Source organism: Cladophialophora immunda, assembly GCF_000835495.1.
Source record: "Cladophialophora immunda strain CBS 83496 unplaced genomic scaffold supercont1.1, whole genome shotgun sequence".
NCBI lineage: Eukaryota > Fungi > Ascomycota > Eurotiomycetes > Chaetothyriales > Herpotrichiellaceae > Cladophialophora > Cladophialophora immunda.
The window spans coordinates 3,316,172-3,339,582 of NW_015622541.1; the positions used below are offsets into that span (position 1 = coordinate 3,316,172).

The following is a 23,411-nucleotide window of genomic DNA, read 5'->3' on the forward strand; positions in this document are numbered from 1 at the left end:
AGGGCCGTGTAGCCCGTACAAATCCACCAGCATGGATTCAGAACAAAATATGACGTTTTGCAAAAACCGTAGAACAGCTCGTACCGAGTCGCTCGAAAGGGAATCAATCTCCATCGTAAGTTGCAATCGTGTGGGCTATTCTGCGATATTGGCCAGGGAACATCTCCGACCGTCAGCCGGTGGCCAATGCATTCGAAGAATTCCAGAGACCTTCTCTCTGACTCTCCTTGAGGGTTGGGACCGGCTTCTGGTGGTAGGCTCTGAGTTTGCTCTGATAAATCACATCTTTCCCGACTCATTGCATCTTCGAGCTCGTCCCATTCACGTTCTAAAGGCGCCAGTCGTGGCATTTGCGGTCGCAAAATTTGGGACCGGACTCGCAGATCCTTGAAGCCGAACGGTAGATTAGAATGCCTGAGGGCCAGGGTTGAGTCAGCGGATCCCAGTCAAGCCATGGCTCGACGTCAGGGACGGTAGCTGCGAGTTCTGCGAGCCAGAGGTAGCCTTTCCTGTCGAAGTTCCGGACGAACGATGATAACAAAATTGGGTTGGTGAAAATGACTTGAAGCCGTTCCATCTTGGCTTCTGCGCTGTTTCAGACTCAGGGACTCAGGATTCCTTAGCCTTGGCTCCAGATGAGACAAACTGATGAGAAGGTAGGCTCTTCATGTTGATCAGATTCATCTTGAGAACTTCATCCGTCGCCTCATCGAGATGATAGAGGCGCTTCTAGAGGTGATCTGATGGCCCAAAGAGAATAAGGATAGCCGCCGGATGATTCTGAAACTCTCGATCGCTTTGCTCGATCGCAGGGCACGATTTCCTCGTCGAATGAGACTTACCACTTGGCGAGAACAGTCGGGAAAGGTGCGATGGACGAAAGGGCTTCAAATGTATGCTGTCGAACAATCGTGAAACCGATGGATGTCACTGAAGAGATAGACCGAGGAACCGATGGAGTTGAGAGACCTAGGCGGAGGTGAGATGCATGACCAAAAGCCACCTGTTCTATGGAGAGGACTGCTTCGACATCTTCTCAGGAGAAGTTCGCATGACTTGCATGCCTTGGTCATATCTTAAACCTCGTGTAAACTCAGGCATAGCCAGCTGAGTACGGTGCAACCAAACCTGCATGATCTGCACTCCGTCGCGGCGCATGTATGATTTTGTCCACGTTGCGTCAGTTTCTAATGTACAACGAGGAAGATCAGACCTACCAGCATACTTGTTGAACCTCGGGCCCAAGTCTATTGATCCAGATGTCCCTGCTCGGCCCACTTTCATGCCTGAACTAATTGCACTGTAGCTCAGGGTGGCATTGGCAACTTTACTCGAGTGGTTGTGCTGGTGACGAGATGATCCCAGCAGGTGATGGCTATCTGGAAGCGGAGAATGTGAACCTGTTGCTGGAATACCGGATTGGTTGACTCCTGGACGAGGCTGAGCTGGCGAGGCTGTTCGTTGCAAGGGTGTTCCTGAAGTGGCCACCATGTTTGCTACGACAGGTCAGCACAAGCAGATCGTGATTCAGGGCTTCGTACGAATCCTCAACATCCGCAGCCTCTCCGGTGGCAGCATGCCTCTCTGCTCGCTCCTTCCACTAACAATGCTCCCGGACCTCTGATGAGGATGGAGTCGTTCTGGACCCTCTTGAAGCCGGTTATATCTTGGAGTTGGCCGTTCTGCCATCTGGAGATGGTCTGGTGGACGAAATGCTTGTCTTGAGTCCGTTGCTGGCTGCCTCATCTCGGATTGAGGCAAGGCAGAGATGGATTGTAACGTCTGGGTTACGTCGTTATCGGCAAGTGGTTCCATTTCCTCCAGCATGACTTTCTGCTTAAGAGTATCGTAAAGCTTCTGGGTTTGTGCTTGCTTCTTGCTCTTTTCTTGATACTGATCCAAAAGCTGGGCATACTTTTGATCGAGTGACTGTCGATCGCCAGTGAGTTCTTTGCGGTGGTTAGCAGGCTCTTCGCAATCATACCAGTTACAATTCGTACCTTGATTACGTGTCTCCAGAGCTTGGATTCGAGTGTCGGCATCATTCACAATCCTCTCGACTTCTGCATTCAGCTGGTGGTACCTCTGGGTCAGGTTTCTGGCAATGTGTTGCTGATACGCACTGTCACTCTCGTCAGATGGATCACATGGCAGACAATGCGTTCCACGTCACTGTTCCTGAGTATTTTGGTATGTCCAGAAAGAAAGCGCTCGCTGAGCACATTCCATGATAGTCGCGGGGTCAAGGCCACAGAGGACGCTGGCCTTGAAGTCCTCCGCGGGGTTCACCAGATTACGGACAGCGTCGTGGGGATTTGGTAGGTTTGTTTTGCAGACAGGACAACGACGCTGGTTCCGGGGTGCCGTGGATAAGCCAGTCTTTTCGGCGCAGGGTATGCAAAAGATGTGTCTGAGACAGGTTAGAGTAACGATGGGAAGTTAAATGGCTAGGGAGGACATGCGCGCAAGTTGTGACAATTGCCTCCGCCGTGAGAGCAGCTCGACAACTGCCCCCATGTTGGCTGTTGCACCGCAGATGTTGGTCCATTGCCCTTGCTTAAGGAGACAAGGTATGACAATTGGCTGAACCGTGGAGTGGAAATGGGCGGAGGAGAAATCACAGTGTCGATTCGGGAGGTTGGCAGCTTGCACAACCGGGAGACGATGGAGATGACGACGAGGCTCAGCCTGTCCGCACTTGCCCCATGGCCTCGCAAAACACCACCTCATCTTCCGTGTGACATTCATTCAGGCGGATCCATTTCTACCTTGCTTCGCTCTGCCGCAGAGTCGTGTCCATATCAGCCAAAGAAAAAGGCATTGCCTTGGGCATCCCTTCTGCCTCCCTTGGAGATCTCCTCAAACTCCTTGCCAGCCTTGAACTCTTTCCATACACTCGCCGGATAGATGTGTTTGTTCCTCTCATACCACCGTCGATCCACCACTTTCATCCGCGTCGGGTCGTCATTATGCCCTTCTAACGCCTCTTGCTTCTTTCCAGGCACCCGTAACAGTGCGCTGGCGTCGACATCTTGTCCCACCGAGCCAGACTCTCTGATATCCGCTGTTCCAGAGTACTCGAATAGCAACTTGCCTTCCCTGCTCGGATCAGGGATCTTGTTCGCAATGAAATAGTAGAACTCATAGTGATGCGGCACAATGACTTCGCCCCTCACAAGCATCAAGTCATCCACGCCCACCCGTGCCCACTGTTTTCTCGAGTCCTCCCTGCTCTTCTTCTGCGCGGCACCACTCGGGCCACCACCAGACCCTGAGCCAGAGCCGGAGACACCAAGTTCTGCGCCGACCTTTCTGCACCTCTCCAGGAACAACCACACATGGTCGCCCTTTTTCACTTTCACGCTCCCGCCGGGGACATTCGCCCCAGCCTCGTAGAACACAAAGGGGATCTCAATCTCCGTCTCCTTGACCCGTTCTTGAATCTCGAGAAATTCCTTCCGGAGCCTTTCTCGTTCCAAAGCGTCCGCCGCCAGTGCGGCTTTTGTGATTGCACGGGGTGGAGGGAGTGTCGAGTTGGGGTTGGGGGTCAATTTGCGAGTGATCGTGGATGGCTCAGGCGACGGTTCGGCCGATGTTCTCAAGCTTCGCGGCGCTGGCGTTGAGGCCGCACTTCTGCCCTCCGCATCCTCGTCTTCGTCGCCTCCAAACGATAATAAACCCTTCGCCGCAGTCTTCTTCTTCTTCAACTTCTTACTTGGAGGACCACCTTCGTCGTTCTTTCGTGTCGCCGCCGCACTGTGCTTTGCAAATTAGCCCCGCCCGCGCAGACCGTCGTAGAAGAGAACTCGTGAAACTTCAACAAGCAGCGCAAGCGACCACTCTCCCGGGGAAGAAGGGGTGATAAACCTACCCGTCACTCTCGGGCGTCCTCGTTCTCGACCCCGCCGCTTCTCTTGCCTCCTTTTCTTTCAGTTCTAACACATCGGCTCTTCTCTTGCGGAAGTCCGCCAGGTTCACCAGGCCGACGGTTTGCGATTTCAGCAGGTCTTCCGCCGTGGCGGACTGCGCGGTGAAGGCGCGCGGCGTCGACGTTCCGGACGGAGGGTTGGACATGTTTGCGATCTGTAGGTGAGATGATGAGGTAGCAATCAGGCACCTCCTAGGCTGGAAAGTAGATGTGCATGCGGCTCGGTCCCAGAAATCTACGTCGAATTGATGCCAGCCAATCAGAACTCAGACCTCTCAGCCTTCCATATTTTGAGAATGGAGACCGCGAATGCTTCTCTGACATGAATTTACGACTTCAACCCAGTTTCGATGCTGGGAAAGATTGCATTTCGTCTGCAGTGTCAACAATGGTATCAGTTATGGATTTCACAACCACCAATCAAGCCTTCAAAAACTTTTCCTACTGTACAATAACCAAATAGCGCCATCATTCTTTCGTCAAGAGTCTCCGAGATCTTCTCCAGTACATATGTCACAGTCAATCGCATCCCACCCCGTGAGCCTGTTCACCTCTTCCGAAACCTATACGCGCCGATCAGACGACAATATACTCGCCCTGGTTGTTCTCCATTCTCATAATAGTCGTAAATCTGAAGCCGGTTTCGTCATCCGCAACTCCATCGAAATCCACGCTCTTGCTGCTAGCCAGATTCTGTTTCCGCTTGTCGTCATAATTGCGCCACACCTTCTCCAAAAGCTCCAAGCAACTCTTGTTGTTGAGAAATCCACTGTCCTTTTGGATGTCCAGACATCGCTGGCGGATCACCTCACGATCGAGGTCATCGACGCACTCGCTGCCGGTGATGAACAACGGCCAGAGGAGGTACACGTCCGACCTGACGGCTTTGATATACTTCAGGCATTCTTGTACCCACCCGCGGATGGCCGAGTCCGTACTGGGGGCTTGCGGATGGGCTAGACGCTCCGTATATAAGAGCGCGGAATATCTGAAGGACTCGGATATGTTGCCGAGATCAAGACGCTGCTCATCGGTCAAATAGGGCGCTCCGGGGTTCGGGCAGTCGAATATCGAGGGATCCAGCTGCCAGGCCAACAAGGCATGTCGAATCTCCTTCCATTCTCGCCAGAACTGCGTTTTGACATCGGACTCGGTTACTTTGTCGTTGAACAATTCGTCGTCCTCCGCAATCCGCGTCCAGCCATTGCCATCAAATTTGCTGTAATCAAAATGTAATGCAGATGGCATTGTGGGCAGTGGTCGAGACACAATAGCGGGACTTTCTTCAACAGATCTGCCTTGGCTCAACACGTTCAGCCTGCCCAATTTAGCGATGATCTTGAACAGATTCCCATCACACCCAGCAAGATTCTCCAATGCCCACTCCTCATCGGAGAGGGCAGATACATCGAGATGGTAGCCCTGGAGCTGTCCCTCGCGATCATTGACCGTGGCAGTCATGGCATCAAACCACGTAAACATCCGAGTAAACCATTTGGCTTCCCTCGTGTTCAGCCCTGGATCATTCTTGCGTAAGGAAAGGAGTTTTTTGACACCGGCGAACTGTGTGCGGAACTTCGCAACTCCAGAATCGCAAATATGGAATAGACACAAGATAAGTAGTGTAGCCAGAATCGAGTCGTCCATTCGCTGGACTGGGTTAGCAAGCTGCAGGTTGAGGGATTGGATGGCAATCCCTTTATGCAGTGATTCTTCGCGCGCTTGCTCTTGCGGAGTCAACAAGCCCGTCTCTTGCCACTCCTCTTTCGTGAGAGTGAGATGGGCCATGGATGACCGCCTCGCAGGATCTGTCTTGCACGTAGATAGCCCTGTTTCCCGCCGCTGTCTCAGGTTACTCGCCGCCAATGCGGCTATCGCGTGTTGGAGAGTTTCACTCCTTCCCGCTAGCCTCAGAATTTGTGTTCGATATGGATTGGAAGGCCCGTCAAAGGCTACGATCACAGGCGAAATGACCTGGGTGTAGTATTGTATGAGGTACTGCATCCGTGGCGTTGCTCCAATAGCTGTTACACCAGCAAAAGGCGAGAGCGAAAGACTGTAGTCGTGGAGTGACCACTCGGGAAAGCCTACCGCAAAATCATCTTCCACAATGGCACATTCACTCTCAAACGGGACTCGAGGGACTTCCTCAACCTCTCCATCAACCACTTCGTCGATGCTCTGGGCCTGGGATGGTTCCATTTCTTGCGGCAGGAGTGCCTGAGCAGCTGGCTCGTTGCGGAAAGGGGAATCGTCCTGTCTCTGGTAAATGGGAAACTGCCCGGTGTCGGGAAATGACCCACCAAATGGGGAGGTAACTCGAGGCGATTCGGGATACGGGGGCAAGGTGACCGGCACACCTGTCGAGTTGGGGTTCAAGACTCGTCCGAAATATGCTGATTCGGGCGATGGGGGGGAATGAGACATCGGTGATACTCGGTCGCTCCCGCTGTATGCAGCACTAGGTCGTCTAAGCCCAGCACCAATAGAAGCACCGCGGACAACGGATGGTGCCCAGGACGGGGCTGGATATGAAGAGACTCTCGGCGCTATTTTGACGCCGGGAAGTTCTGCCGGTGGGCTCCATGAGCGAGTCGTCGTGGGATAAGAGGGTGGAATATGAGGAGGATGGGATAGCCCAAAGTGGAACGGTGCATTGTTGGCAGCGGCTTCTGGAGATCGCATAGCCGGAGGGGGAACCGGGAGAGCTTCTGGGGCAGCATTCAGAATGTGTTGTAGCTGAGGCAGCCGGGACGGAGATGGCGGCGGCAACGGTCTCTTCTTTGGCCTGGGTGGTGAAGTGGGCGCGGAGAGCTTCTGAGTGCCAGCAATGGGCAGTGAAAGGCCACGCAGCTTGCCTCTACTTGCCACTCCATTTCCCCAGGTCAATTGAGTTTTGTAGCCGGCACAGTCTTTGCCATCGTCCAAGCATCGGGAACAGTACGGTCTCCGGCGGTCGCAATTGACACTGCGACTGGTACAGGTGAAACAGTCCACAGGTGCACCAGCAGCAGGTGCGCGTTTCCTCCTCTTTCGTGGCGGGATTGCAGTATTGCCATCCGCCGGCGCGGGCGCCGCGTCCTGCTGCGCGGTGAATTGGGAGCTTGACATGACTTTATCAGCGATCGCAGATTCGATGGATAAGCTGATGACAGAGAGACAGAGCGGTGAGACGGAGGATGAAAAGACGTCATGCGCAGGCTCGAGGACTTTCAATTGAACCTCATTCGAATAGCGGGCGAATTCCCCAAGGTCCGCATTCCGGGGAATATATCGGCCAGGTCATGAGATGAGGGCGATGCGTGCGATTGTAGCAAAAGTAGCGAGGAAAGGAACAGGAAACCACAGCAAGCGGAAGGTGATCATGAATCCAAGGACAGCCGGACCCCCATGAGGAATAGGTGTGCTGCACCAAGAAAAGATCTACAATGCAGAGAAGGACAACGCCGGCATGGAATCGAAGGCGTCGAAGGCGTAGAAGGTCGAAGGTGGGAAGGACAATGGGCAAACTGGAGAGGAGGTGGTGCGGGAGCGGGTGGTGCGAGGGACCCCAAGGCCAATCAAGCTGCCTGTAGGGCAGAGTGTGCCCTCCCACGGCGTGTGCTAAACCCCTCCTAGATGCCTCCCCGCAGGCCCCTATCGCCCTTGCTGCCACCCTGGAGAAGCCACCGATAGGCGGTGCAAGCCCTCGAGCCCGTGTCTAGCCAGTCGGCAGTTAATTATTTTGCATGTGTGACCAGAAGGGCAAGACTGCCGGCGGGGAGATAAACCCCCAAGAGTCTCTCTCCTCACAAAGTCATGATGCCATAATTACCCCTCGAGCCTTCTGCCAACCCCCGTCTACCCGTCGTACGCACGAGGTGCGTTGTTCCTTGATATTCTCAATCGCTTAAGCCCTGGCACATCGGCTAGGCGGAGGCAACAGAACAAACCCTCACTGGGTGTGACGCTGTTATCTTGCAGAAAACCGTCCGACAGGGCTGGCCAACTCCTCCACCACTAAGATTAGAGCCTCGAGAGCTCACACCACAAGACGAGTATTGGTGGAATCTTCCCTAGGCTCACCAACTGCTCTCTCGCGCAAGGCTATATTCCGTGGTTTGGAAGAGCCTTTCCCACGAGCATTTCCATATCCAAGCGTCCTCAGTGGAAAGGAAAGCAAGAAGCCAGCCGTCGCCGAGGCCAAACCCCGACCTGAATCCCTTCAACCACAATGTCTTCTGAAGGCCATTGTGCCTTTTTGGAAGTGCCGAGCCACCCAGGACGAGTTATGGACGATTGTTTTCGCGATCTTGTTCCTCCTCTAGCCCGCCCCGCCGGCTCGAGAAAGCCGTCAAGCCCGTGTGCATGCATGGTCCACTCCCAAGACGGAGTCTCTCAGACACAGTCCACTTCTTTGTGCGCTATCCGGTGCCAGGATCCCGGCTAATGTCTTGTACTTGTAAAGAGATGGGGACGGAGATCAATTGCGCCGTGTTTCCACTGACATTGGCCTCCGGTACAAAAAAGAATTGTTGCCAATGATCTAGGAAGGCCACACATTAACAGTGGTGGTCACCAACATGCGGGCGCCACTACCTGATTGGTCCATGGCCGTGCTCATGGCTCGATCTCTCATGTCACTGAAGCCACAAATGCTTCCGGTCAATCTTCGAAACGTCTGGCGTCTGGCTTGTAGACGCCCACTGCAAGCCTCAACAAGAGCCCCGCTACAGCCTCGAGCCCTCATCAATCCCATGGTCCATGCGCCATCGGTGCCATCAGGCTGTCAGCGCCGGTGCCAAACGTGGTGCGGCCGGGGCACGAAATTGCCGTCCGGGGTTTGAGTTGGGCCATCCCCATGTGCAATTCTATTCTTGCAGGGGTCTGCCCGCCATCCCAAGCCTCGTGGACCTCGCTTGGCACTTTGGTGAGCACATTCGTTGCGTTTCTGTTACATCTGTTTGTGTACTGTGCTGAAATGTTTACGCCTCATACATGCTCGAATGCTACGAGTGAGAACTTCTTGTGCCCCACTTCTGGGAGAGCAATACTGTAACAGCTTGTTGACAACAGCCAAGACGCTAGTACCCCTATCAGGCTAGGTATTTGAGTGCCAAAGCGGCCTCGAGACAAGATGAATGTGGCTACTCCGATACCGAGTTTGAACTCGCCGAGTGCTCGTGCTCTCATGGTTCTACACCCCCAGCATCGTATGGAACGGCATCGCTAATACAAAATCCTGGCCCTAGCTGCATCTATTCAACGTCAAGGCCTCAAATTGGTTGGCAAAGCCTCCTGTGTATTCACTCCTCTCCTCGGCCATCATTTGCCGCTCCCGCTCCGCAAGCTGCCTGCCGGCCACCCTCGAGAAGAGCGAGCCTTGTTCGTCAGGTAACGTCTTCTGCTCTTTACCAAGGAGGTCCTCGATCTTCCAAGCTATCCTTTCAGCTCCTTGTCGTGCCCCGGCTAGGTTGGCGGCGCCTGGACCAAGCCGCAGCCCTGCAAGACCGCCGGTCAAGAATAACGGGAGGTCGTCGCGCCACATCAGGTCATTGTTAAGTCTAGGTAGCCCGTTGATACACCCGACGGGGTATTTCTCCAGCATTTGCTGCAGAAAGGACACTTTCTCAATGTTCGGAGCCGCTCCGGTAGCATATATAACGTGATCAATATACCTCAGGTCGTTCTCAGGCCCAGGCGTCAACCTGATGGACCATGTCTGGCTTTCGGCGCACCACAGACCGTCTTCGATACGAGTGTGAGTCAAGACGGACAACCGGCCATTCAAGACGTGCCGTTTCAGAATCCTGTCGAACTTGGGTGTTATGCTACCTCCGTTTCGGGCTTCTTTGAGCAACTCGAAGCGCTCTATCCAAACATCAGTGACCGATTCTCTCATTTCAATGTCGACATACCATCATCACTGTCTGCCGACCAAAACACTGACATTTGTTGGTTGCGCACCTTTGACACCCACTCTAGGTCGACGTCAAAATGCTTGAGCTTATAGTCTCCCCTGACCAGCAACCACACCTTGGTGACGCCGCAACAAAGGATCAGGTCAGCAATTTGAGCGCTCGTAAGTCCGCCACCGACCACCACGACCGAGGTTGGTGCTCCTTGATCGATCTTTCGCAGAACGTGCTCTGGAAGGCAGTGTTCGCTCACGGAATCGAAGCAGTGGCAAACGCTTCCGGGCTCCGTTGGCCGCTGAAGTTTGCTGTCGAGGGGAATGCAAGGCTTGCTGCCAGGGCCGATCGCGAGGACAACGATTCGGGAGAAGATTGCTCCTTGGTCGGTGGTCAAGGTAAATCCTTCGGTGCTGGTCAACCCGCCCAAGTCGCCGTACTCGACGTTTGCGACTTTTGCTCGTATGACCAGGCTCCGAAGCCCGTATCGGTCGACAATGTCGCCGCAAAAGTCACGGAAGAGCGCCGCCGACGGCGTGAAATAATCTATGCGGTCTCGGTCGTCAATGCGGAGGTGCTGTGCGATCCTTCTTCAGATATGTCAGTTCCTCACAAGTCACATTGGCACCACATCATAGGGATCCTCGGTACTCACTTCTGACGCTTCTTCTTGATTCGGTGCTTGCTGATCTCCTTGCCAGCCACGTTGGGGATTTCCTGCAGCTCGTCCGTGCGGCCGTGAAGATGCGAGAAGGCCAGAAGGGAGTCTCTGTCCCTGGGGTCGGGGTGGAAGAACAGCGGACTCCGAAGATGGTCGATCTTCAACCTGCGGAATCTCTCTTGCCATGCGGCCATCCACTCGTCGGAGAGCGCATCCAGCACAATGATCGATTTGGCAGAGGTGGACTTGTGGCTTCGCTGGTCCAAGTTGGTTTCCCCCCTTCGCTGGAATCTGCGTTCGTTCTCAATAGTCTCGCGCCGATTGAACCTTCGCCAGTACCTGGCATGCTCGTCGTCGGTGAAGAGCGCAGAGGGAGTGGCTTCTCGCAACCTCGCTGCCACGGCCAGCCCACAGGGTCCCGCGCCGATGATAGCCACATCGTACACCATCTTAAAAAATGCACGATCAAAATTACAATATCAGGAAAACGGGACACAGAGAATATGATCCGAGCCAGCAGAGCCATATGAGGGAGATATGAGGCGGTCACGGGCTTTTGACTGGTCGACTCCTGCGTGACTTGATGCCGTCCATTTACTGTACCTTAAGGTCCTCGAATTAACGATTGATCATCCGAGTCAAAACCGGAGCAAAATGAGGACCGGACAAGCTCTCCCTACGCAACAATCAGCACGCGGCGACTTCTCCCGCTTGCACATGAAATCCATGCGACAGGAGGTGAGCATTCTCTACCGAAGACTTGGTTATCCCCGTGGACACAGAATGGACGGGTTCTCGAAGGGTGCATATATATATCTAAATGCCCTCTTATGTCGGGAGCTGACGACCGTAGTGGCGCAAGTGGAACGCACTCTCTACCACCCTCTTCCAAGTCATGGTCATACGATTGCAACATGACCCACGGTATATACATCTGCAACACAAACTGTTGCTGATTTTGAGGGGGCGCAGTACAGAATTAACCCTTAATGGTTGACCGTTTTGGAACTGTAGAAATATCGGCTGCTTTGACTTTTGTCTGCCCCATCAAAAGTCGATTCTTATTAGGTTTGCTATAATGGAAAATCAAAGGTGTCCTGGTCTCAGCGATATCCTTGGTTTACGTGGACCGACACGCGTGGCATCCCAGGTTCAATCCGCGATCACAGGCTTTCTCGCCGTAATCAAGTGGGCGACCCAGTCCCATCTGATTTCGCCCGAGCCGTACTTCTGCGCCACATACCTGACCAGCGTCTCCTTTGCGCGCTCACCATGGGCCTTGGCTTGGCCCTGAGACCAGCACTTGTCAATAACATTCCCCAAGGTCATGGGGACGGTGATCATGAATTCGTCCATCCCGTCCAAGACACTCGTTCGCGGCACCGTCTTGATCTGGACGTCCTCGAATCCGAATTCCCGTAGCACCGTTTCGATCCACGTCGGCTGGCTCCAGTCACTGTCTGGGCTGAAGGCCTCCAGGAGCTCCTTTGCACTAGGTCCACGAGGCAAGGAGGGGTCGCTGGCCAGCGCAGCGCGGACATCAGGCAGCCAGCCGCCGTCACCCCAGGTAGACATTGCGGCGAGTCCGCCGGGGTGCAACATGCGATGGATTTCGCGCAAAGCCGCTCTCCAGTCGGTGATGGCCATGGGGCCGAAGCCGAAAAAGACGTGTGTGAAGTGTGAAGAAGGCAGCTTTGTGTCTGTTACGTCACCCTGGAGTGTTCGGAGTGCCTTCAAATTGCACCCTTCTCGTTGGAGCCGTCGCTCTGCATATTCAAGCGACGGCTTAGCAATGTCCAACATGGTGAGGTTGGTCACCGCCCTGGTTTTGTCGTCAAGCATATGGAGTAGTCGTGAGGCGATTGCGCCCGTTCCGCAGGCTTCGTCGAGGACGACAAGTTCCGCAATATCTTTGCTACCACTGGCTGTTGTAAGCTGGTCCATTTTCGCGTGCTGCAGCAAAAAAGCCGCATATTCGCCTGTGATTTTCTCTCCAACTCGGGCCATTTGGTCCACGAATTGAGGGTCCATGGCTGCTAGTTCTAGTCTCTCTGCTTATTTCGCGCAGGGATATGTGTAGGCAGCGAATGCTCTGTTGCGAGAGCGGGACGTAAATGGTCACTGAACACACGGCTTGCTGGGTCTTATCTGGGAGGGGACATGCTTAATATTTGCGTCTGTTTACCCGTTAGCACAATTTTTATACGAAGGGGTCTCTATTAGGTGTCGTGGGCGAGCGACTCAAAAGCAGGAGAAATGGAGGACACTGAATGGTCCTAACTCTCGTGTACCGGCACTGGGGTAGATGTCGTCTTCATATTTCCCCCCGGGCTGGAAGCTCATATGGTTGCCGGCAAGGCAAATTGAGGACCTTAAGGACTCGGAGACCAGCTGATGCTTGGAGTCTCAAGTCTGAAGAGGGCCCAGTCTGAACCGAAATCTACCTCTTGAGACTGGTCAGCGGTATGAGAGGAAACACAGTAGTCCTTCATGCCGTATCAATGCCATTCGTAGACCCTATTGTTCGGGAGAGACGAGTGGATGTGGTCTCGGCCTCTCTGAGAGTTGCCACTCTGTGACCCTTTGACGAGGCTCTTACCCATGCACGGTTCAACCATGCCCGCTAGGCATGTCCTTTGTCCATTTCCCGAAGGAAGACAAAAGCGGCGCGGCTTGTGCGAGTCGCGTGTGAGATCCGAGCAATTTTTACTCATCCTTCATGGTGAAGTCATCGAGTTTCGGGGCCGCATCGAGTCTTCGCGAATTGCAACCCGCAAAGTTATTCTGCTACCCAACACAGCCTTGGGCGCGTGAGGCCGGTGCAATCTTGAGGCATTGAAAGACTCAGAACCTTCTAGGTGTCTCATCAAGGCTCCGCCTTGTCGTTTTCAAGTGGTTGTCTGCGATCAACAACAGTCATCGATGCGTCAGTACGCCCGGTTGATACCCAAAATGGGTGCAGCTAGCGGATCGGGGCGATGCTGGCTTTTGGACCCGAACCCACGCGAGGTTGCCTCATTCTCAACGCAAATGGATCAATGGGAAGAGTGCCGACTGTGCAGATGCAGGCGTGAAGCAGATGGGAATGAGGCGGTAAGAAACGAGGCACTGGAGTGGTGGAAGACGATGACAGTGATGCCCGAAGCCAGCGCCAAGGCTAATGTAAAGCTGGAATGCGCTGGCACTCGCTCACTCGCTCGTTCCACTCAACACCACGGCCAAGGCCAGCAGAGGAACCTTGGAACCTGTGCATGCTGAAGGAGTGTCCCAGCGTAAGGTAATATTCAGAACTGCTTCAATACCGACGATACTGAACCTATCGACAGGACCCATCATCAAGCCCAGACCACGGCCGCACAGAGACCTGCTAGGCACTCCCGGTGCCGCCAGTGCGATGTGAAGAGTGCAAACTGGTGGATGGATGGACGATTCCTCCGGATAAGATATCGTGACAAACAGGCTCAGAAGGCCTTGATCCCCTGACCACCGTCCCTAATGGATTCGAGCTCATTTGCTTCATGCACGTTGCCGCACCACGGGACAGACTCGACACAAAGTCACTTTCCTCCCCTTTCGTGGGTCTTTGTTACAAGGTTGACTGCAGGACGGGATTGAAGGGTGATGGGTGTCATCTGCACTCGAGTGGACGGCAGCACAACATAGACACGAGTCACATTTGTTTGTGTCATGTCAGCTTTTGGACGAGAAGCTTTGTGAGCCAATCGAGGTCTCAAAAGGAAGTGTTTCATGGGCATACACTCCCGTACGAGGTCTTAGGGCACCCTACGAAAGACATTTGGGAGGGACATCCGGTGGTGTGTCCTCCCGTAAGGGTCGACTTCAGCCTTTCAGCTTCACAAGCACAACAAGGCCAGGTGGGCTGGCGAGGCCTGACAAGGCTTGGTCGTGCATATTCTCAGAGCGATTGGATCTGATCGCCCGTGAATTTCAGCTGGGTTTGACCGACAGACTGGAAAATAGCCTCTTGTAAGGAGAACCATTGGCTAGGAAGGTCGCCAATCAGAGTCGGTTTGGTCAAGAATTGGTCTAGAAAAGGGAGGCGAAAATCCTCCCCAAGAGATCTTTTGATTTGGATATCTTAGATCCCGTTGGCTCGCAAAACGGCGAGCTGAACATAGCCGAGTGACCCGCATGGATCTGAGACTCTCGAGATTGACATATCCAACGTAAAACTTGACAAACCCTTGACCTTGTCTGCTGGACCCCAATCTTTACTTCGGTGGGTATTGCTTGTGTTGAGGAAGAGATCCCCTCTTAGCACTCACAGCCACGAGCCAACAGAAGACAGGGAGGAGTTGTCGAGTAGACACGCGTTCACAGAAGGCTGCGGAGAGGAGCTACTGGAGGCATCGCAAGGAAGAGGCGTCATGAACGACGGTGATGATGAGGGATTGTCTGCATGATGCTATTTATGAAGGATCGCACAAGGGTATGGTCGCAAAAACAAGTAGATTCGGGTATAGCGACGGTCAATGATCGGAGTTGATGTCTTGCATTGTGTGTTCCATTGGGCTTGAGGGATGAATTGCGCGAGGGCGATGAGGTATGACGGACAGTAAGCTTACAATGCATGGAAGCGGGCGCAGTCCCCGTGACTCCCTCTTGGGGGTCAATGGATGATGTCGGTGGGCGCTCAGACGTTGGTCCGGGCCCCGGGAGAGGGGGTTCCAGGCATGTCTAGCCCCTCCCGCAGGCTTCCAGAAGGGAAAAGGGAGCGCACTCGGGCTTAAGCAGCGGCTCCTAGGGATTCAGTGGCAGTGAAATACGCAACCTCCGGACTGGGCAGGTGTTGATTAAGTGCTGAGAGGTTTTGGGCATGGGCTGCGCTGAGATCATTAACCAACCTGGTTAACGTGGTCAAGCCCAAGCGACCACGATCAGGTAAGCCGGAAGCCTGCCAGCACTCGCAAGCACTCGCAAGTACCTACAAGCACCTATGACGCCCGGAGTGCCGCCTTATACGTCCTTAAAGGCGCCGCATCAACCAAGACTCGGAGCGACCATCTTCCGCACACCCATTGTCTTTCTTTCTTTCTTTCCGTCTTCCAAATCATCTCCAGGTTTCTCGCCACTGCCATCGCTGGCGCTTCCATCATCTCTCTCGTTTATTCATCAACAGACGGAAGAGAAGGGTCAGGAAACCCCGAATTGATTAGGCTTCTGTCAAATCCACGCCATCACAGTGTGATTGTCCACTCATTTCACTCACTCCAAGTACAAGTACAAGAACTTGCACACCCTCTTTTTTCGCCTCCTTCTTCTCACATCCACCATCTTCGTATGGTACCAGTATTTACCGTATATTACCTGTACCGACTCCCCTCGTCCTTTCCAAGACCACCAAGTGGGCATCGCTGGCCTCGCCCTTCTGGGTCCTCTTGCTCTTTTCCGCTTTTCCTCTCGTCCTCTCGTCCCCCTCGCAGCCTCTCCCGCTCGCCAGGGGCTTCCTTCGCATCGCGCTAGACCGGCGCATCAACCCTTGATCCCTGCCACACGAGCCATCAGAAGTTGGGTTCACGGCACGCCCAGGAAAGAGCATGGACCAGCCTTAGTGTGAAAAGCCATCAAGCCATCAAGCCCATCCGCGCTTCCACCGCATCCTTCTTTGTCACTTCGACCCCTTCGATACCATCGAAGCTAAAAGGGCACCCACTCACACTTGGGCCATCGTCTTCCTCTCCCAAAAAATCCATTTTAACGTTAATTGCCCCCCCTGATTTCCCTGCGCTGCTATCAATTTCCCTTTCAACAACGATCTTTTCAATCCCTCTGCTACGCGGCTTATTGGCCACTTTTGAGCTTTTTGGCTCCAGTTGGTCCCATTCCCTTCTACCAGCTTCGACACTAGTCCAGCACCGAACCGGCAAAGGCACAGCCGCGTTCACCATCTTCAGACGCGCGGACACGGATTCCCAGTTTCCAACAAGAACAGCCTTCTCGTTCATCGACCCCCCCAAGACCCATCAACCGACCCTGGTGTCCACCCGTCGACTCATCGTCCAAAGTCGACTCACACCGGCTGCTTTGCTCCGCGACCCCCTAGTCAGAATCCACACAAACTTTGGGGCCTGGTCAACCACCTCGAGGGAAAACCAACATATAGGTACTCGCACCAGATTTTACCAGCCTTCGAGTTTTTTCTCTTCTTCCTCACTTGCACCACCTTTTCGCGTCATCGCAGAGCCTGCACACTGCAGCAAACGAAGCTTATCCACTTTTACTGTCCCAAATTGAGTCGCCAGACTCAATTCAGACTTGCCCCAGCCACCCGTTCGAGGCCAACCACGCTATGATATTCAGCCAGTCCAACATCTTCCGGACACACCTTTTCTCTCGCCAACACATTACACGACCAGAACAGTCAGACATAGACCCAGATCGGGGGGAAGATTGTTGCGGACAGGGGCAGGAGTGAGGAGAGAGAAGAGTTTGAACGCCCCGAGTCGGAAGCAGAGCCTCGACCATCAGGATCAAAATGAGTTACCACTACGGCGTTCCGCCGTCCCACTACACCAAATACTACGGCACCTCGTCGCCGTACAGCAGTGGCGAGTACGTCCACTACGCTCCCCAGTACGAATCAACACCGAAGAAACACGCGCGGAAGACCAGCTACACGCCCTCCCCTCGAGTCGGCGGTTGGTATTCGCCTGCGGGCTCACCACCACCCCACCATGAGCCCAACGTCCAGTATTCTGCACCGCGGGATGATGTCTATGTGAGTGAGGCAAGGGGCAAGACCCGCAACTATGAGAGCTACAGCACCTTTCCTAGCTCGAGATATCATACCCGTTCATCATCGCGCAAGCAGAATCAGCCCATCTACGTCTACGACGATGAAGCTGAAAATGCACGAATGCAGCCAAACTACGTCTACCGAGAACCAAAGTCCAAGCTGAAGCATGCGAGGAAGCCAAGCACTGACACCTACTTTTACTATGGGCAGGAGCAGATCATTGACGAACAGCCAAAGCGGTCGAGGGCGCGACGAGCCTCGACCACCTCGAAACCCACCCCCAAGTCCAAGCCCAAGCCAGCACCGCAGGCAACCGAGGAGGACGCCATCCGCGCCGGCATCCCCGCCGGCTACTCCATCAAACACTGGGATCCTACCGAGCTGCCCATCATCTTGCTGGGCAGTGTCTTCGATGCCAACTCGCTTGGCAAATGGATCTACGATTGGACCGTCTTCCACCACGGTGCCTCCACTCCCATCGCCGATATCGCCGGCGAACTCTGGCTCCTCCTCATCAAGCTGGCGGGAAAGATGAAGCGGGCCGAAGAATGTGTGGACCGCATCCGCAACCCCGAGAAACAGGAGACGGTCGAGGACTTCATCATCAGTGGCAAACGCCTCTGGGAGAAGTTCAAGGCGCTTCTCAAGGATTGCGAACACTTCATGCTCAAGGCCGCCAAACGTGACGGCTCCAAAACGATGGGTAAGAAGGCAGGCACCGAGTTTGTCGACTCCATCTTCGGCCGCGATCGCCACCTCGAGGCAACCGAGAAGATCATGAACCAGATCCGTCTCTGGAACATGCGCTTCGATGTCAACTGTGAGGAGACGTTGCGCCGACCCTCGGTTGCCTAGACTTTGACTCGGGCAATCCGAGGACATTCATCAACGGCAAGCTGGGAATCAAGGAATCTCGACGGTGGCAAAAGTTTGATGCAAACTCCGCCACACTCTACTCACATCGCCACACACACAAACAACCAATCAACCGACCATCAACTCGACTCACCATCTCTACTACTACTTCCATCTCCAAGTCATGGCCTCTGCGAGGTCATTGGCGCTAATGGGTTAGGCAACCTGTAACAACATTCATCCTGGAGCGTTGCATTGGAGGCTTTCACTATGAGTCATTCATTTTCTTACGGCCCAGCTAGGGCACAAATGTACACTCGTTGGAGTTTTCTTTCAAGGGACACCAAAAGTTCTATCATGAAGCCATGATGGACGAACACATGACCACAGAATGACTCTGATCCCTGTATCAACATGTTACGGACGAGGCAGTCAAGGTTCTGTTGGCGTACTTCCTGTTTTATCGGCACAGAGATACCCCCTCATGTACGGCTCATCAGCTTTGGTATTGGTCTACTATTCAACATATTGCGGCTTATCGGGAGTTATGGGAATATCCGGGGACCGATCATTTGGCTTTTCAATATTTTGCAGAGAAGCCACGTGGTCCCCAGGATCAACATTGCTGGAGGGAGTTTACCGGAATTGGAGTTTTGGAATCATGGGCATTTTCATCATCACAATGGAGGATATACTTCAAGGACTCACGGGACCTTGGAAGATTATGGACTCAGCGGATACATGGGAGTTTCTTTTAATCACAGGCTTCTGTACTAATATCATTTGATTTGCGGGCTTTTGATATGCTTTCCTTTCCATCGATCGTCTTTGTTATGCCCGTATTCCATGCGTGATCATCTCAATTCTGGTGCATTTGGTCAATTGTGCTTGGCGGTTGTGTATATACCCTGTTGGGTCCATCACCACTATCACCCTCCTTTCAGCAATATATGTTCTGGGAAGTTCCTGAGACTCTCTATTTTGGTCGAACACAGAGTGAGAGCGAGAGCCCGGGCCAGGCTTGATTGACCGACAGAGGTTGTATCTGCCACCCATGATTCAAACTCGTTACTCAGTCAGTTACAAGTAGTTTACTCAGCAGACTAAGAATCCCGGACCATGTCACCAAAAAAACGTCTTACGACATTTTGCATATCCTCTCGCAACCCGTTCATCATCTGCATGCACGGTTTGTCAGGCACGCGACGCGGGGAGTTGGGGGGGGAGGTGAGTTAGCCGGTTAGTTAGACGGGCCTTGCCTGTCTTTCTTTGCGGTTTTGTCTGTGTGATACCTATGTAGGACTTGCTGTCATGCGATCACTACTCCGCGTCGTCAGCAGCATCAGCATCGGCATCATCATCATCATCATCGTCATCTATGTAGTAAGGAGCTAGGTAATCAGTATCATTGTGGGAATCGCTTGGCTGGCTGGCAGTTGGTTTTCCATTACGCTGCTAATACTACTACTCGTACTGTGCGAAGCCCGAGGCTTTCTTTGGAGAGGGCGTCACAGGCCATTTGATGCCCCGACACTACACATGCCTAGGAGTACCGTGTACATTCATAAGATAGGGATCCTCACACATATCAACATGTACCGTTCATACGAAACCTGTGTATCTAAGTGAGGTTTACGGAGACTGACACTGCATTTTCCTGTATTATTTGATCCATTCCAACACAGAGCGCTGGCCGGCGGGGGGCAATCAATGGCTGGCTGTAGGCATGGTTTTCGGCCTCGAGTATACTTACCCTACCCCTACTGGCAACGAGTATTCTGAACCTAGACAAAGTTTCAAAGAGTTCGAGTTAATGACTTTGAGTTTTTGCGGGCTTGCCGGTTGGGTTGGGCCAACCCCCCTCCCTCCCCCTCCCCCTCTCCTCTTCCGATCAATAATACTCCGTAGGTACCACACCCTAACAGACCATTGCTACTTTGTGATTGAGTTACGGGTTATGCGTGCTCCGTAACAGGGCCCAGAAACCTACCTACCTTCGGTGGTGACACACTGGAAGGGGGAACTGGGTCACCAACCAGGTGTGTCTCTGCGGGCGACTCGACTCGACTCAGCTCCTTCGATGTGACTTGGGGGGCGTTGGATTCAGCCCAACCCAGCCCAGCCCAGCCCAGCCCAGCCCGGCTTGCCCTCAGCTCAGCTCGTCCAGGTTCGGAAAGGGGGGATGGGATGGACACCGCGAGTACGAGGAAGAATACGGACTATGTACCCAATACCGACACACAGACACGCGCAGCGCAGGCGAAGAGACATGCGATGAGCACAAAGGACAAAGGGAGACAGACTTTGGGTGTTGTGCCCGGTTCAGCTGCCCAGCGGGCGTCCACCACCATCACCGCCCATCGTCACTATCACTGTCCATAGCGATCGTCATCACAAGTGCCTGCCCCTCCCTCCCTCCCTCCCGTGCGCGCCCGTGCGCGCCCGTTCGCGCCGCATCCGCCCCCTCGCCGAAAAGTGTAATAATTCAACAACAGACAAACAAAAACAATGTAGAGGAGATGGAGTACTGCTCTAGGTAAAGTAGGCACATCCACATCCACACACACACCCACAGAGAGAGAGAGAGAGAAAGAGAGACTCACCTAGTATTGGGCCTGAGAGAATAATTGCCTCACGGTTCAGGCAGCCAGTTTCTCTCTCCAGCTAGCCCGCTCGGTCGCTGTACAGGTCCGATCAGGTTCTTCGGTCCAAGAAAGAAAACGACGTACTCGGGTTCAAAGGCCCTGCCACTGCACTGCACTGCACTGCACAGCCAGCACCGCCAGCACGAATTGGTAGGTATCGAACCTTTCGACATCCATCCCGCGATCTATCTATCTCCACATATACGTACCTTCTAGGTAGTTGGGTAGGTAAGAGCAAGAGTGGCAGTGAGCTCAACGGTAATGGGCTGTCATTTGTAAAGTCAAACACCAGCATTACCACGAGGTAGGTACGTACCTCATCCCTCCGAGTATCTGGCTAGAGACAACACTGGTGCTGATGCGCTCGTGATTCCCCCCTCCCCTGTACAAAAGATGGTTCGCCGTCTCCACGAGGGCGGCAAAACGTCATGAAATCACAAGATAGTCACCACCAGAAGAGGGGGCCGGAGACCTCCCATTCTTTGTCTACCCGGTTAGTGAGTGGTAGGGAAAGCTAAGTGTGTGTTGAGTAACACGCCGTCCAACTCGGTTCCTCATCAAGGTCGGTCTGTAATGGAGGTGCGGGCGAAGAAAGATATCGGGGCGCTTAGTGAGCCCCCTTCGTCAAAAGCTCTCAATCTTTCAGCCGTACGGGTGGAAAAAAATGCATGGAAGCACTCGTGGAAGTAACCCCATCCCTTACAAGTTTCTCCCTCTAGTCCCCAATTGTTAACCCGAGCAGCCAAACGGGAAAGGACAGAATGAGCTGTTTTTGGACTTTGCCCCCCTCAATCCCTGGCCGAGGACAGCTTGTACATGCAGGCCATCGTCAGCGGCTGCAAGAAAGAGGGGGAGCGAGGGGAGTGATTGGGCGTCCAAGGGGCCCCGTTTCCTCCCCGTTGGCTCGCTTGTGTAAGGGCCTGACCTCGGTGATAGGACGGGCAGGGAGAAAAAAGGGTACATGGAGGAATGGGGGGGAGCACATGGTTCACGGTGTCCCGTTCGGAGTTGCATGTGAGGATTAATCAGATCTTAGCATCGGGTCCATATGGCACTTCATTGGTGGCCATATCAGGGATCCCAAGGGCAATGCCGCGGTTGTAGGTAAACCCGCTGAATCCGCGTGACGTTGTGTACGTGACATCTCTGGCGACGTGCCTGGAGAAAGATGAGAACAGGACGAGTGCTTGGTAGCTAAGTTAGGATCACCGCTGAATCACCTGTGACATCCGACTCCCAGAAGCAAATAACAGGCGGCCCGTGGTGGGGGAAGAAAGCGAATGACTGCCGGCACATGCTGGAGCAGACCAGACCCGGACTCAAGCTTGTGTGACCCACGGCTTGAACTCTTCCAGCGACGTGCATGAACTACTGATCATGGCTGCTCGGTTCCCATCGTAGTGGTGGGTGTGATAGTTGTCCACTTGTAGATTGTGAGGGTGGGAGAGGCCATCACGCCTTGTTCACATGTCCATCGCAAAAGGCAACCTTGAGAGGTAGGTAGATGCTGTACATCGATAACAAGTATACTTCCAGAGACAATAGCCCCCCAGTCCGGTGCGTATATCAGGCCGTCCGGAGGGGGCTGAATAGCGTCGGCGTCCGGGTTGATTGGTGCTTTTCGCGCCACCCACAATCCAGGGCGTTTGTGGCAGAGAGAGAGCAGCCGGCACACGAGATGGTGAAACAGCACCGCGTAGCTATGTAAAGGACGTCCCCTTGCCGCCTGGACTTCCAGCATGGGTCAAGCCTCTGGACTGGATCGCTCGTATCTTGTTGCCTTCCATAAGTCGAGATGTCGACCACTGTCACTGGAGCAGTGTTAGCCAATCGCTTCCCTAAACCAACAAATGGTTGACCTTGCACCTGCGCCAGGCAAAGGCGGGAGAAGCGCCCATGAGAGGAGGCCAGACCTCCGCTTGAGGCACTTGAAACAAACGCCCCCTGAAGCTAATCGTTGCCTTGCATCTAACGGGGGAGGACATCCTCATTGCCCCCTTCCCCCCCCCCCCTTCAACGAGCTGCGATTGACTCGTATCATCGAAGGCGGCTCTTCTGCAATCCATTCAACTTCGTGCGCTTTTTTTTGTTAGGCTGCGATTCAATCGCGTCGGTAGGCTGCAGCACTGCTGCCTGCAACCGGACTGCGACCCGTGCTTGATTTGATGTCTCTTTTCCGTGGGAACTTTCGCCGTGCCCTCGTTTTCGACCAGCCGTAGGCGACCCCATCATGGTTTCACATGAACGGAAGCTGAAAGCCCGAAGAGGAGATCATGCACCCTGCCGCCTCGCACACGGCTTGCGGTTTTGTCAAACCGGTTCTTTTGACGTGTTGCATCAAACTTGCTCTCACCGCCAGTGGCCATCGATGCAAGGCTGGCACCATGCAAGGAAAAGGGGCCCTCGTGGACGTCAAAACAAGCGGTTGGCGCCCCCCCCCCCCCCCGGAGACTTCTGCAGGTACAGGTAGGGAGGCTCCAGGGGCTTCCCGGGCTGCCTATCCCTTCTGTCGCCCCGTTCCCGCTCTAGGCGGACCCTTCACCGCTCTTTGCCCCTCCGGTCCTGTAAGGGTTTGGTAAGGTATTTGGTATTCAAAGGACATACAGAAACGACGGAGGCCCTTGGAATCAGGAGTATCTCGTCGTGGCACGCACATGTCACTTCCCAAGTGGAC

General features: G+C 53.9%; 7 protein-coding genes across 8 annotated transcripts; 2 read left to right on the forward strand and 5 right to left on the reverse strand.

The window, feature by feature from the left end:
• Positions 1-1,527: 1,527 nt before the first annotated feature.
• On the reverse strand, positions 1,528-2,229 carry PV07_00951 (uncharacterized protein; the record flags this gene model as incomplete). Its single annotated transcript, XM_016387443.1, has 2 exons — positions 1,528-2,122; positions 2,174-2,229. The coding sequence occupies 2 exons, from the start codon at positions 2,227-2,229 to the stop codon at positions 1,528-1,530; spliced, it is 651 nt and encodes a 216-aa protein (XP_016254371.1).
• Positions 2,230-2,576: 347 nt separating this feature from the next.
• PV07_00952 (uncharacterized protein) lies at positions 2,577-4,117 on the reverse strand. The gene is made up of 2 exons (XM_016387444.1): positions 3,872-4,117; positions 2,577-3,761 (listed from the first exon to the last, which is right to left on the reverse strand). Exon 2 carries the CDS (start codon positions 3,180-3,182, stop codon positions 2,802-2,804), a length of 381 nt encoding a protein of 126 aa, XP_016254372.1. The 5' UTR covers positions 3,183-3,761; positions 3,872-4,117; the 3' UTR covers positions 2,577-2,801.
• A 166-nt stretch (positions 4,118-4,283) lies between these two features.
• On the reverse strand, positions 4,284-7,395 carry PV07_00953 (uncharacterized protein). The gene has a single exon (XM_016387445.1). The coding sequence runs from the start codon at positions 7,037-7,039 to the stop codon at positions 4,505-4,507; it is 2,535 nt and encodes an 844-aa protein (XP_016254373.1). The 5' UTR covers positions 7,040-7,395; the 3' UTR covers positions 4,284-4,504.
• Positions 7,396-9,738: 2,343 nt separating this feature from the next.
• Positions 9,739-10,929, reverse strand: PV07_00954 (uncharacterized protein; the record flags this gene model as incomplete). The annotated part of the gene is made up of 3 exons (XM_016387446.1): positions 9,739-9,778; positions 9,826-10,409; positions 10,475-10,929. Coding segments are annotated over 3 exons (1,077 nt in total), but the record flags the coding sequence as incomplete, so codon positions are not given.
• Positions 10,930-11,632: 703 nt separating this feature from the next.
• On the reverse strand, positions 11,633-12,511 carry PV07_00955 (uncharacterized protein; the record flags this gene model as incomplete). The annotated part of the gene is made up of 1 exon (XM_016387447.1): positions 11,633-12,511. One exon carries the CDS (start codon positions 12,509-12,511, stop codon positions 11,633-11,635), a length of 879 nt encoding a protein of 292 aa, XP_016254375.1.
• Positions 12,512-13,163: 652 nt separating this feature from the next.
• PV07_00956 (uncharacterized protein) lies at positions 13,164-15,127 on the forward strand. The gene is made up of 2 exons (XM_016387448.1): positions 13,164-13,757; positions 13,807-15,127. Exon 2 carries the CDS (start codon positions 13,999-14,001, stop codon positions 14,413-14,415), a length of 417 nt encoding a protein of 138 aa, XP_016254376.1. The 5' UTR covers positions 13,164-13,757; positions 13,807-13,998; the 3' UTR covers positions 14,416-15,127.
• A 359-nt stretch (positions 15,128-15,486) lies between these two features.
• PV07_00957 lies at positions 15,487-18,896 on the forward strand. Of its 2 annotated transcripts, XM_016387450.1 has the most exons (2): positions 15,487-17,219; positions 17,448-18,896. In XM_016387450.1, the coding sequence occupies exons 1-2, from the start codon at positions 16,977-16,979 to the stop codon at positions 18,090-18,092; spliced, it is 888 nt and encodes a 295-aa protein (XP_016254378.1). In that variant the 5' UTR covers positions 15,487-16,976; the 3' UTR covers positions 18,093-18,896. The 2 variants fall into 2 exon arrangements, with proteins under 2 accessions (XP_016254378.1, XP_016254377.1); XM_016387449.1 differs by having other exon boundaries at positions 15,487-18,896.
• Positions 18,897-23,411: the final 4,515 nt, after the last annotated feature.

What these genes read in the sequence shown, in the direction of transcription:
- PV07_00953 (XM_016387445.1), bottom strand. Translation starts at nt 7,039, where the DNA reads ATGTCAAGCTCCCAATTCACCGCGCAGCAGGACGCGGCGCCCGCGCCG.
- PV07_00956 (XM_016387448.1), top strand. Translation starts at nt 13,999, where the DNA reads ATGCACGTTGCCGCACCACGGGACAGACTCGACACAAAGTCACTTTCC.
- PV07_00952 (XM_016387444.1), bottom strand. Translation starts at nt 3,182, where the DNA reads ATGCTTGTGAGGGGCGAAGTCATTGTGCCGCATCACTATGAGTTCTAC.
- PV07_00957 (XM_016387449.1), top strand. Translation starts at nt 16,977, where the DNA reads ATGAGTTACCACTACGGCGTTCCGCCGTCCCACTACACCAAATACTAC.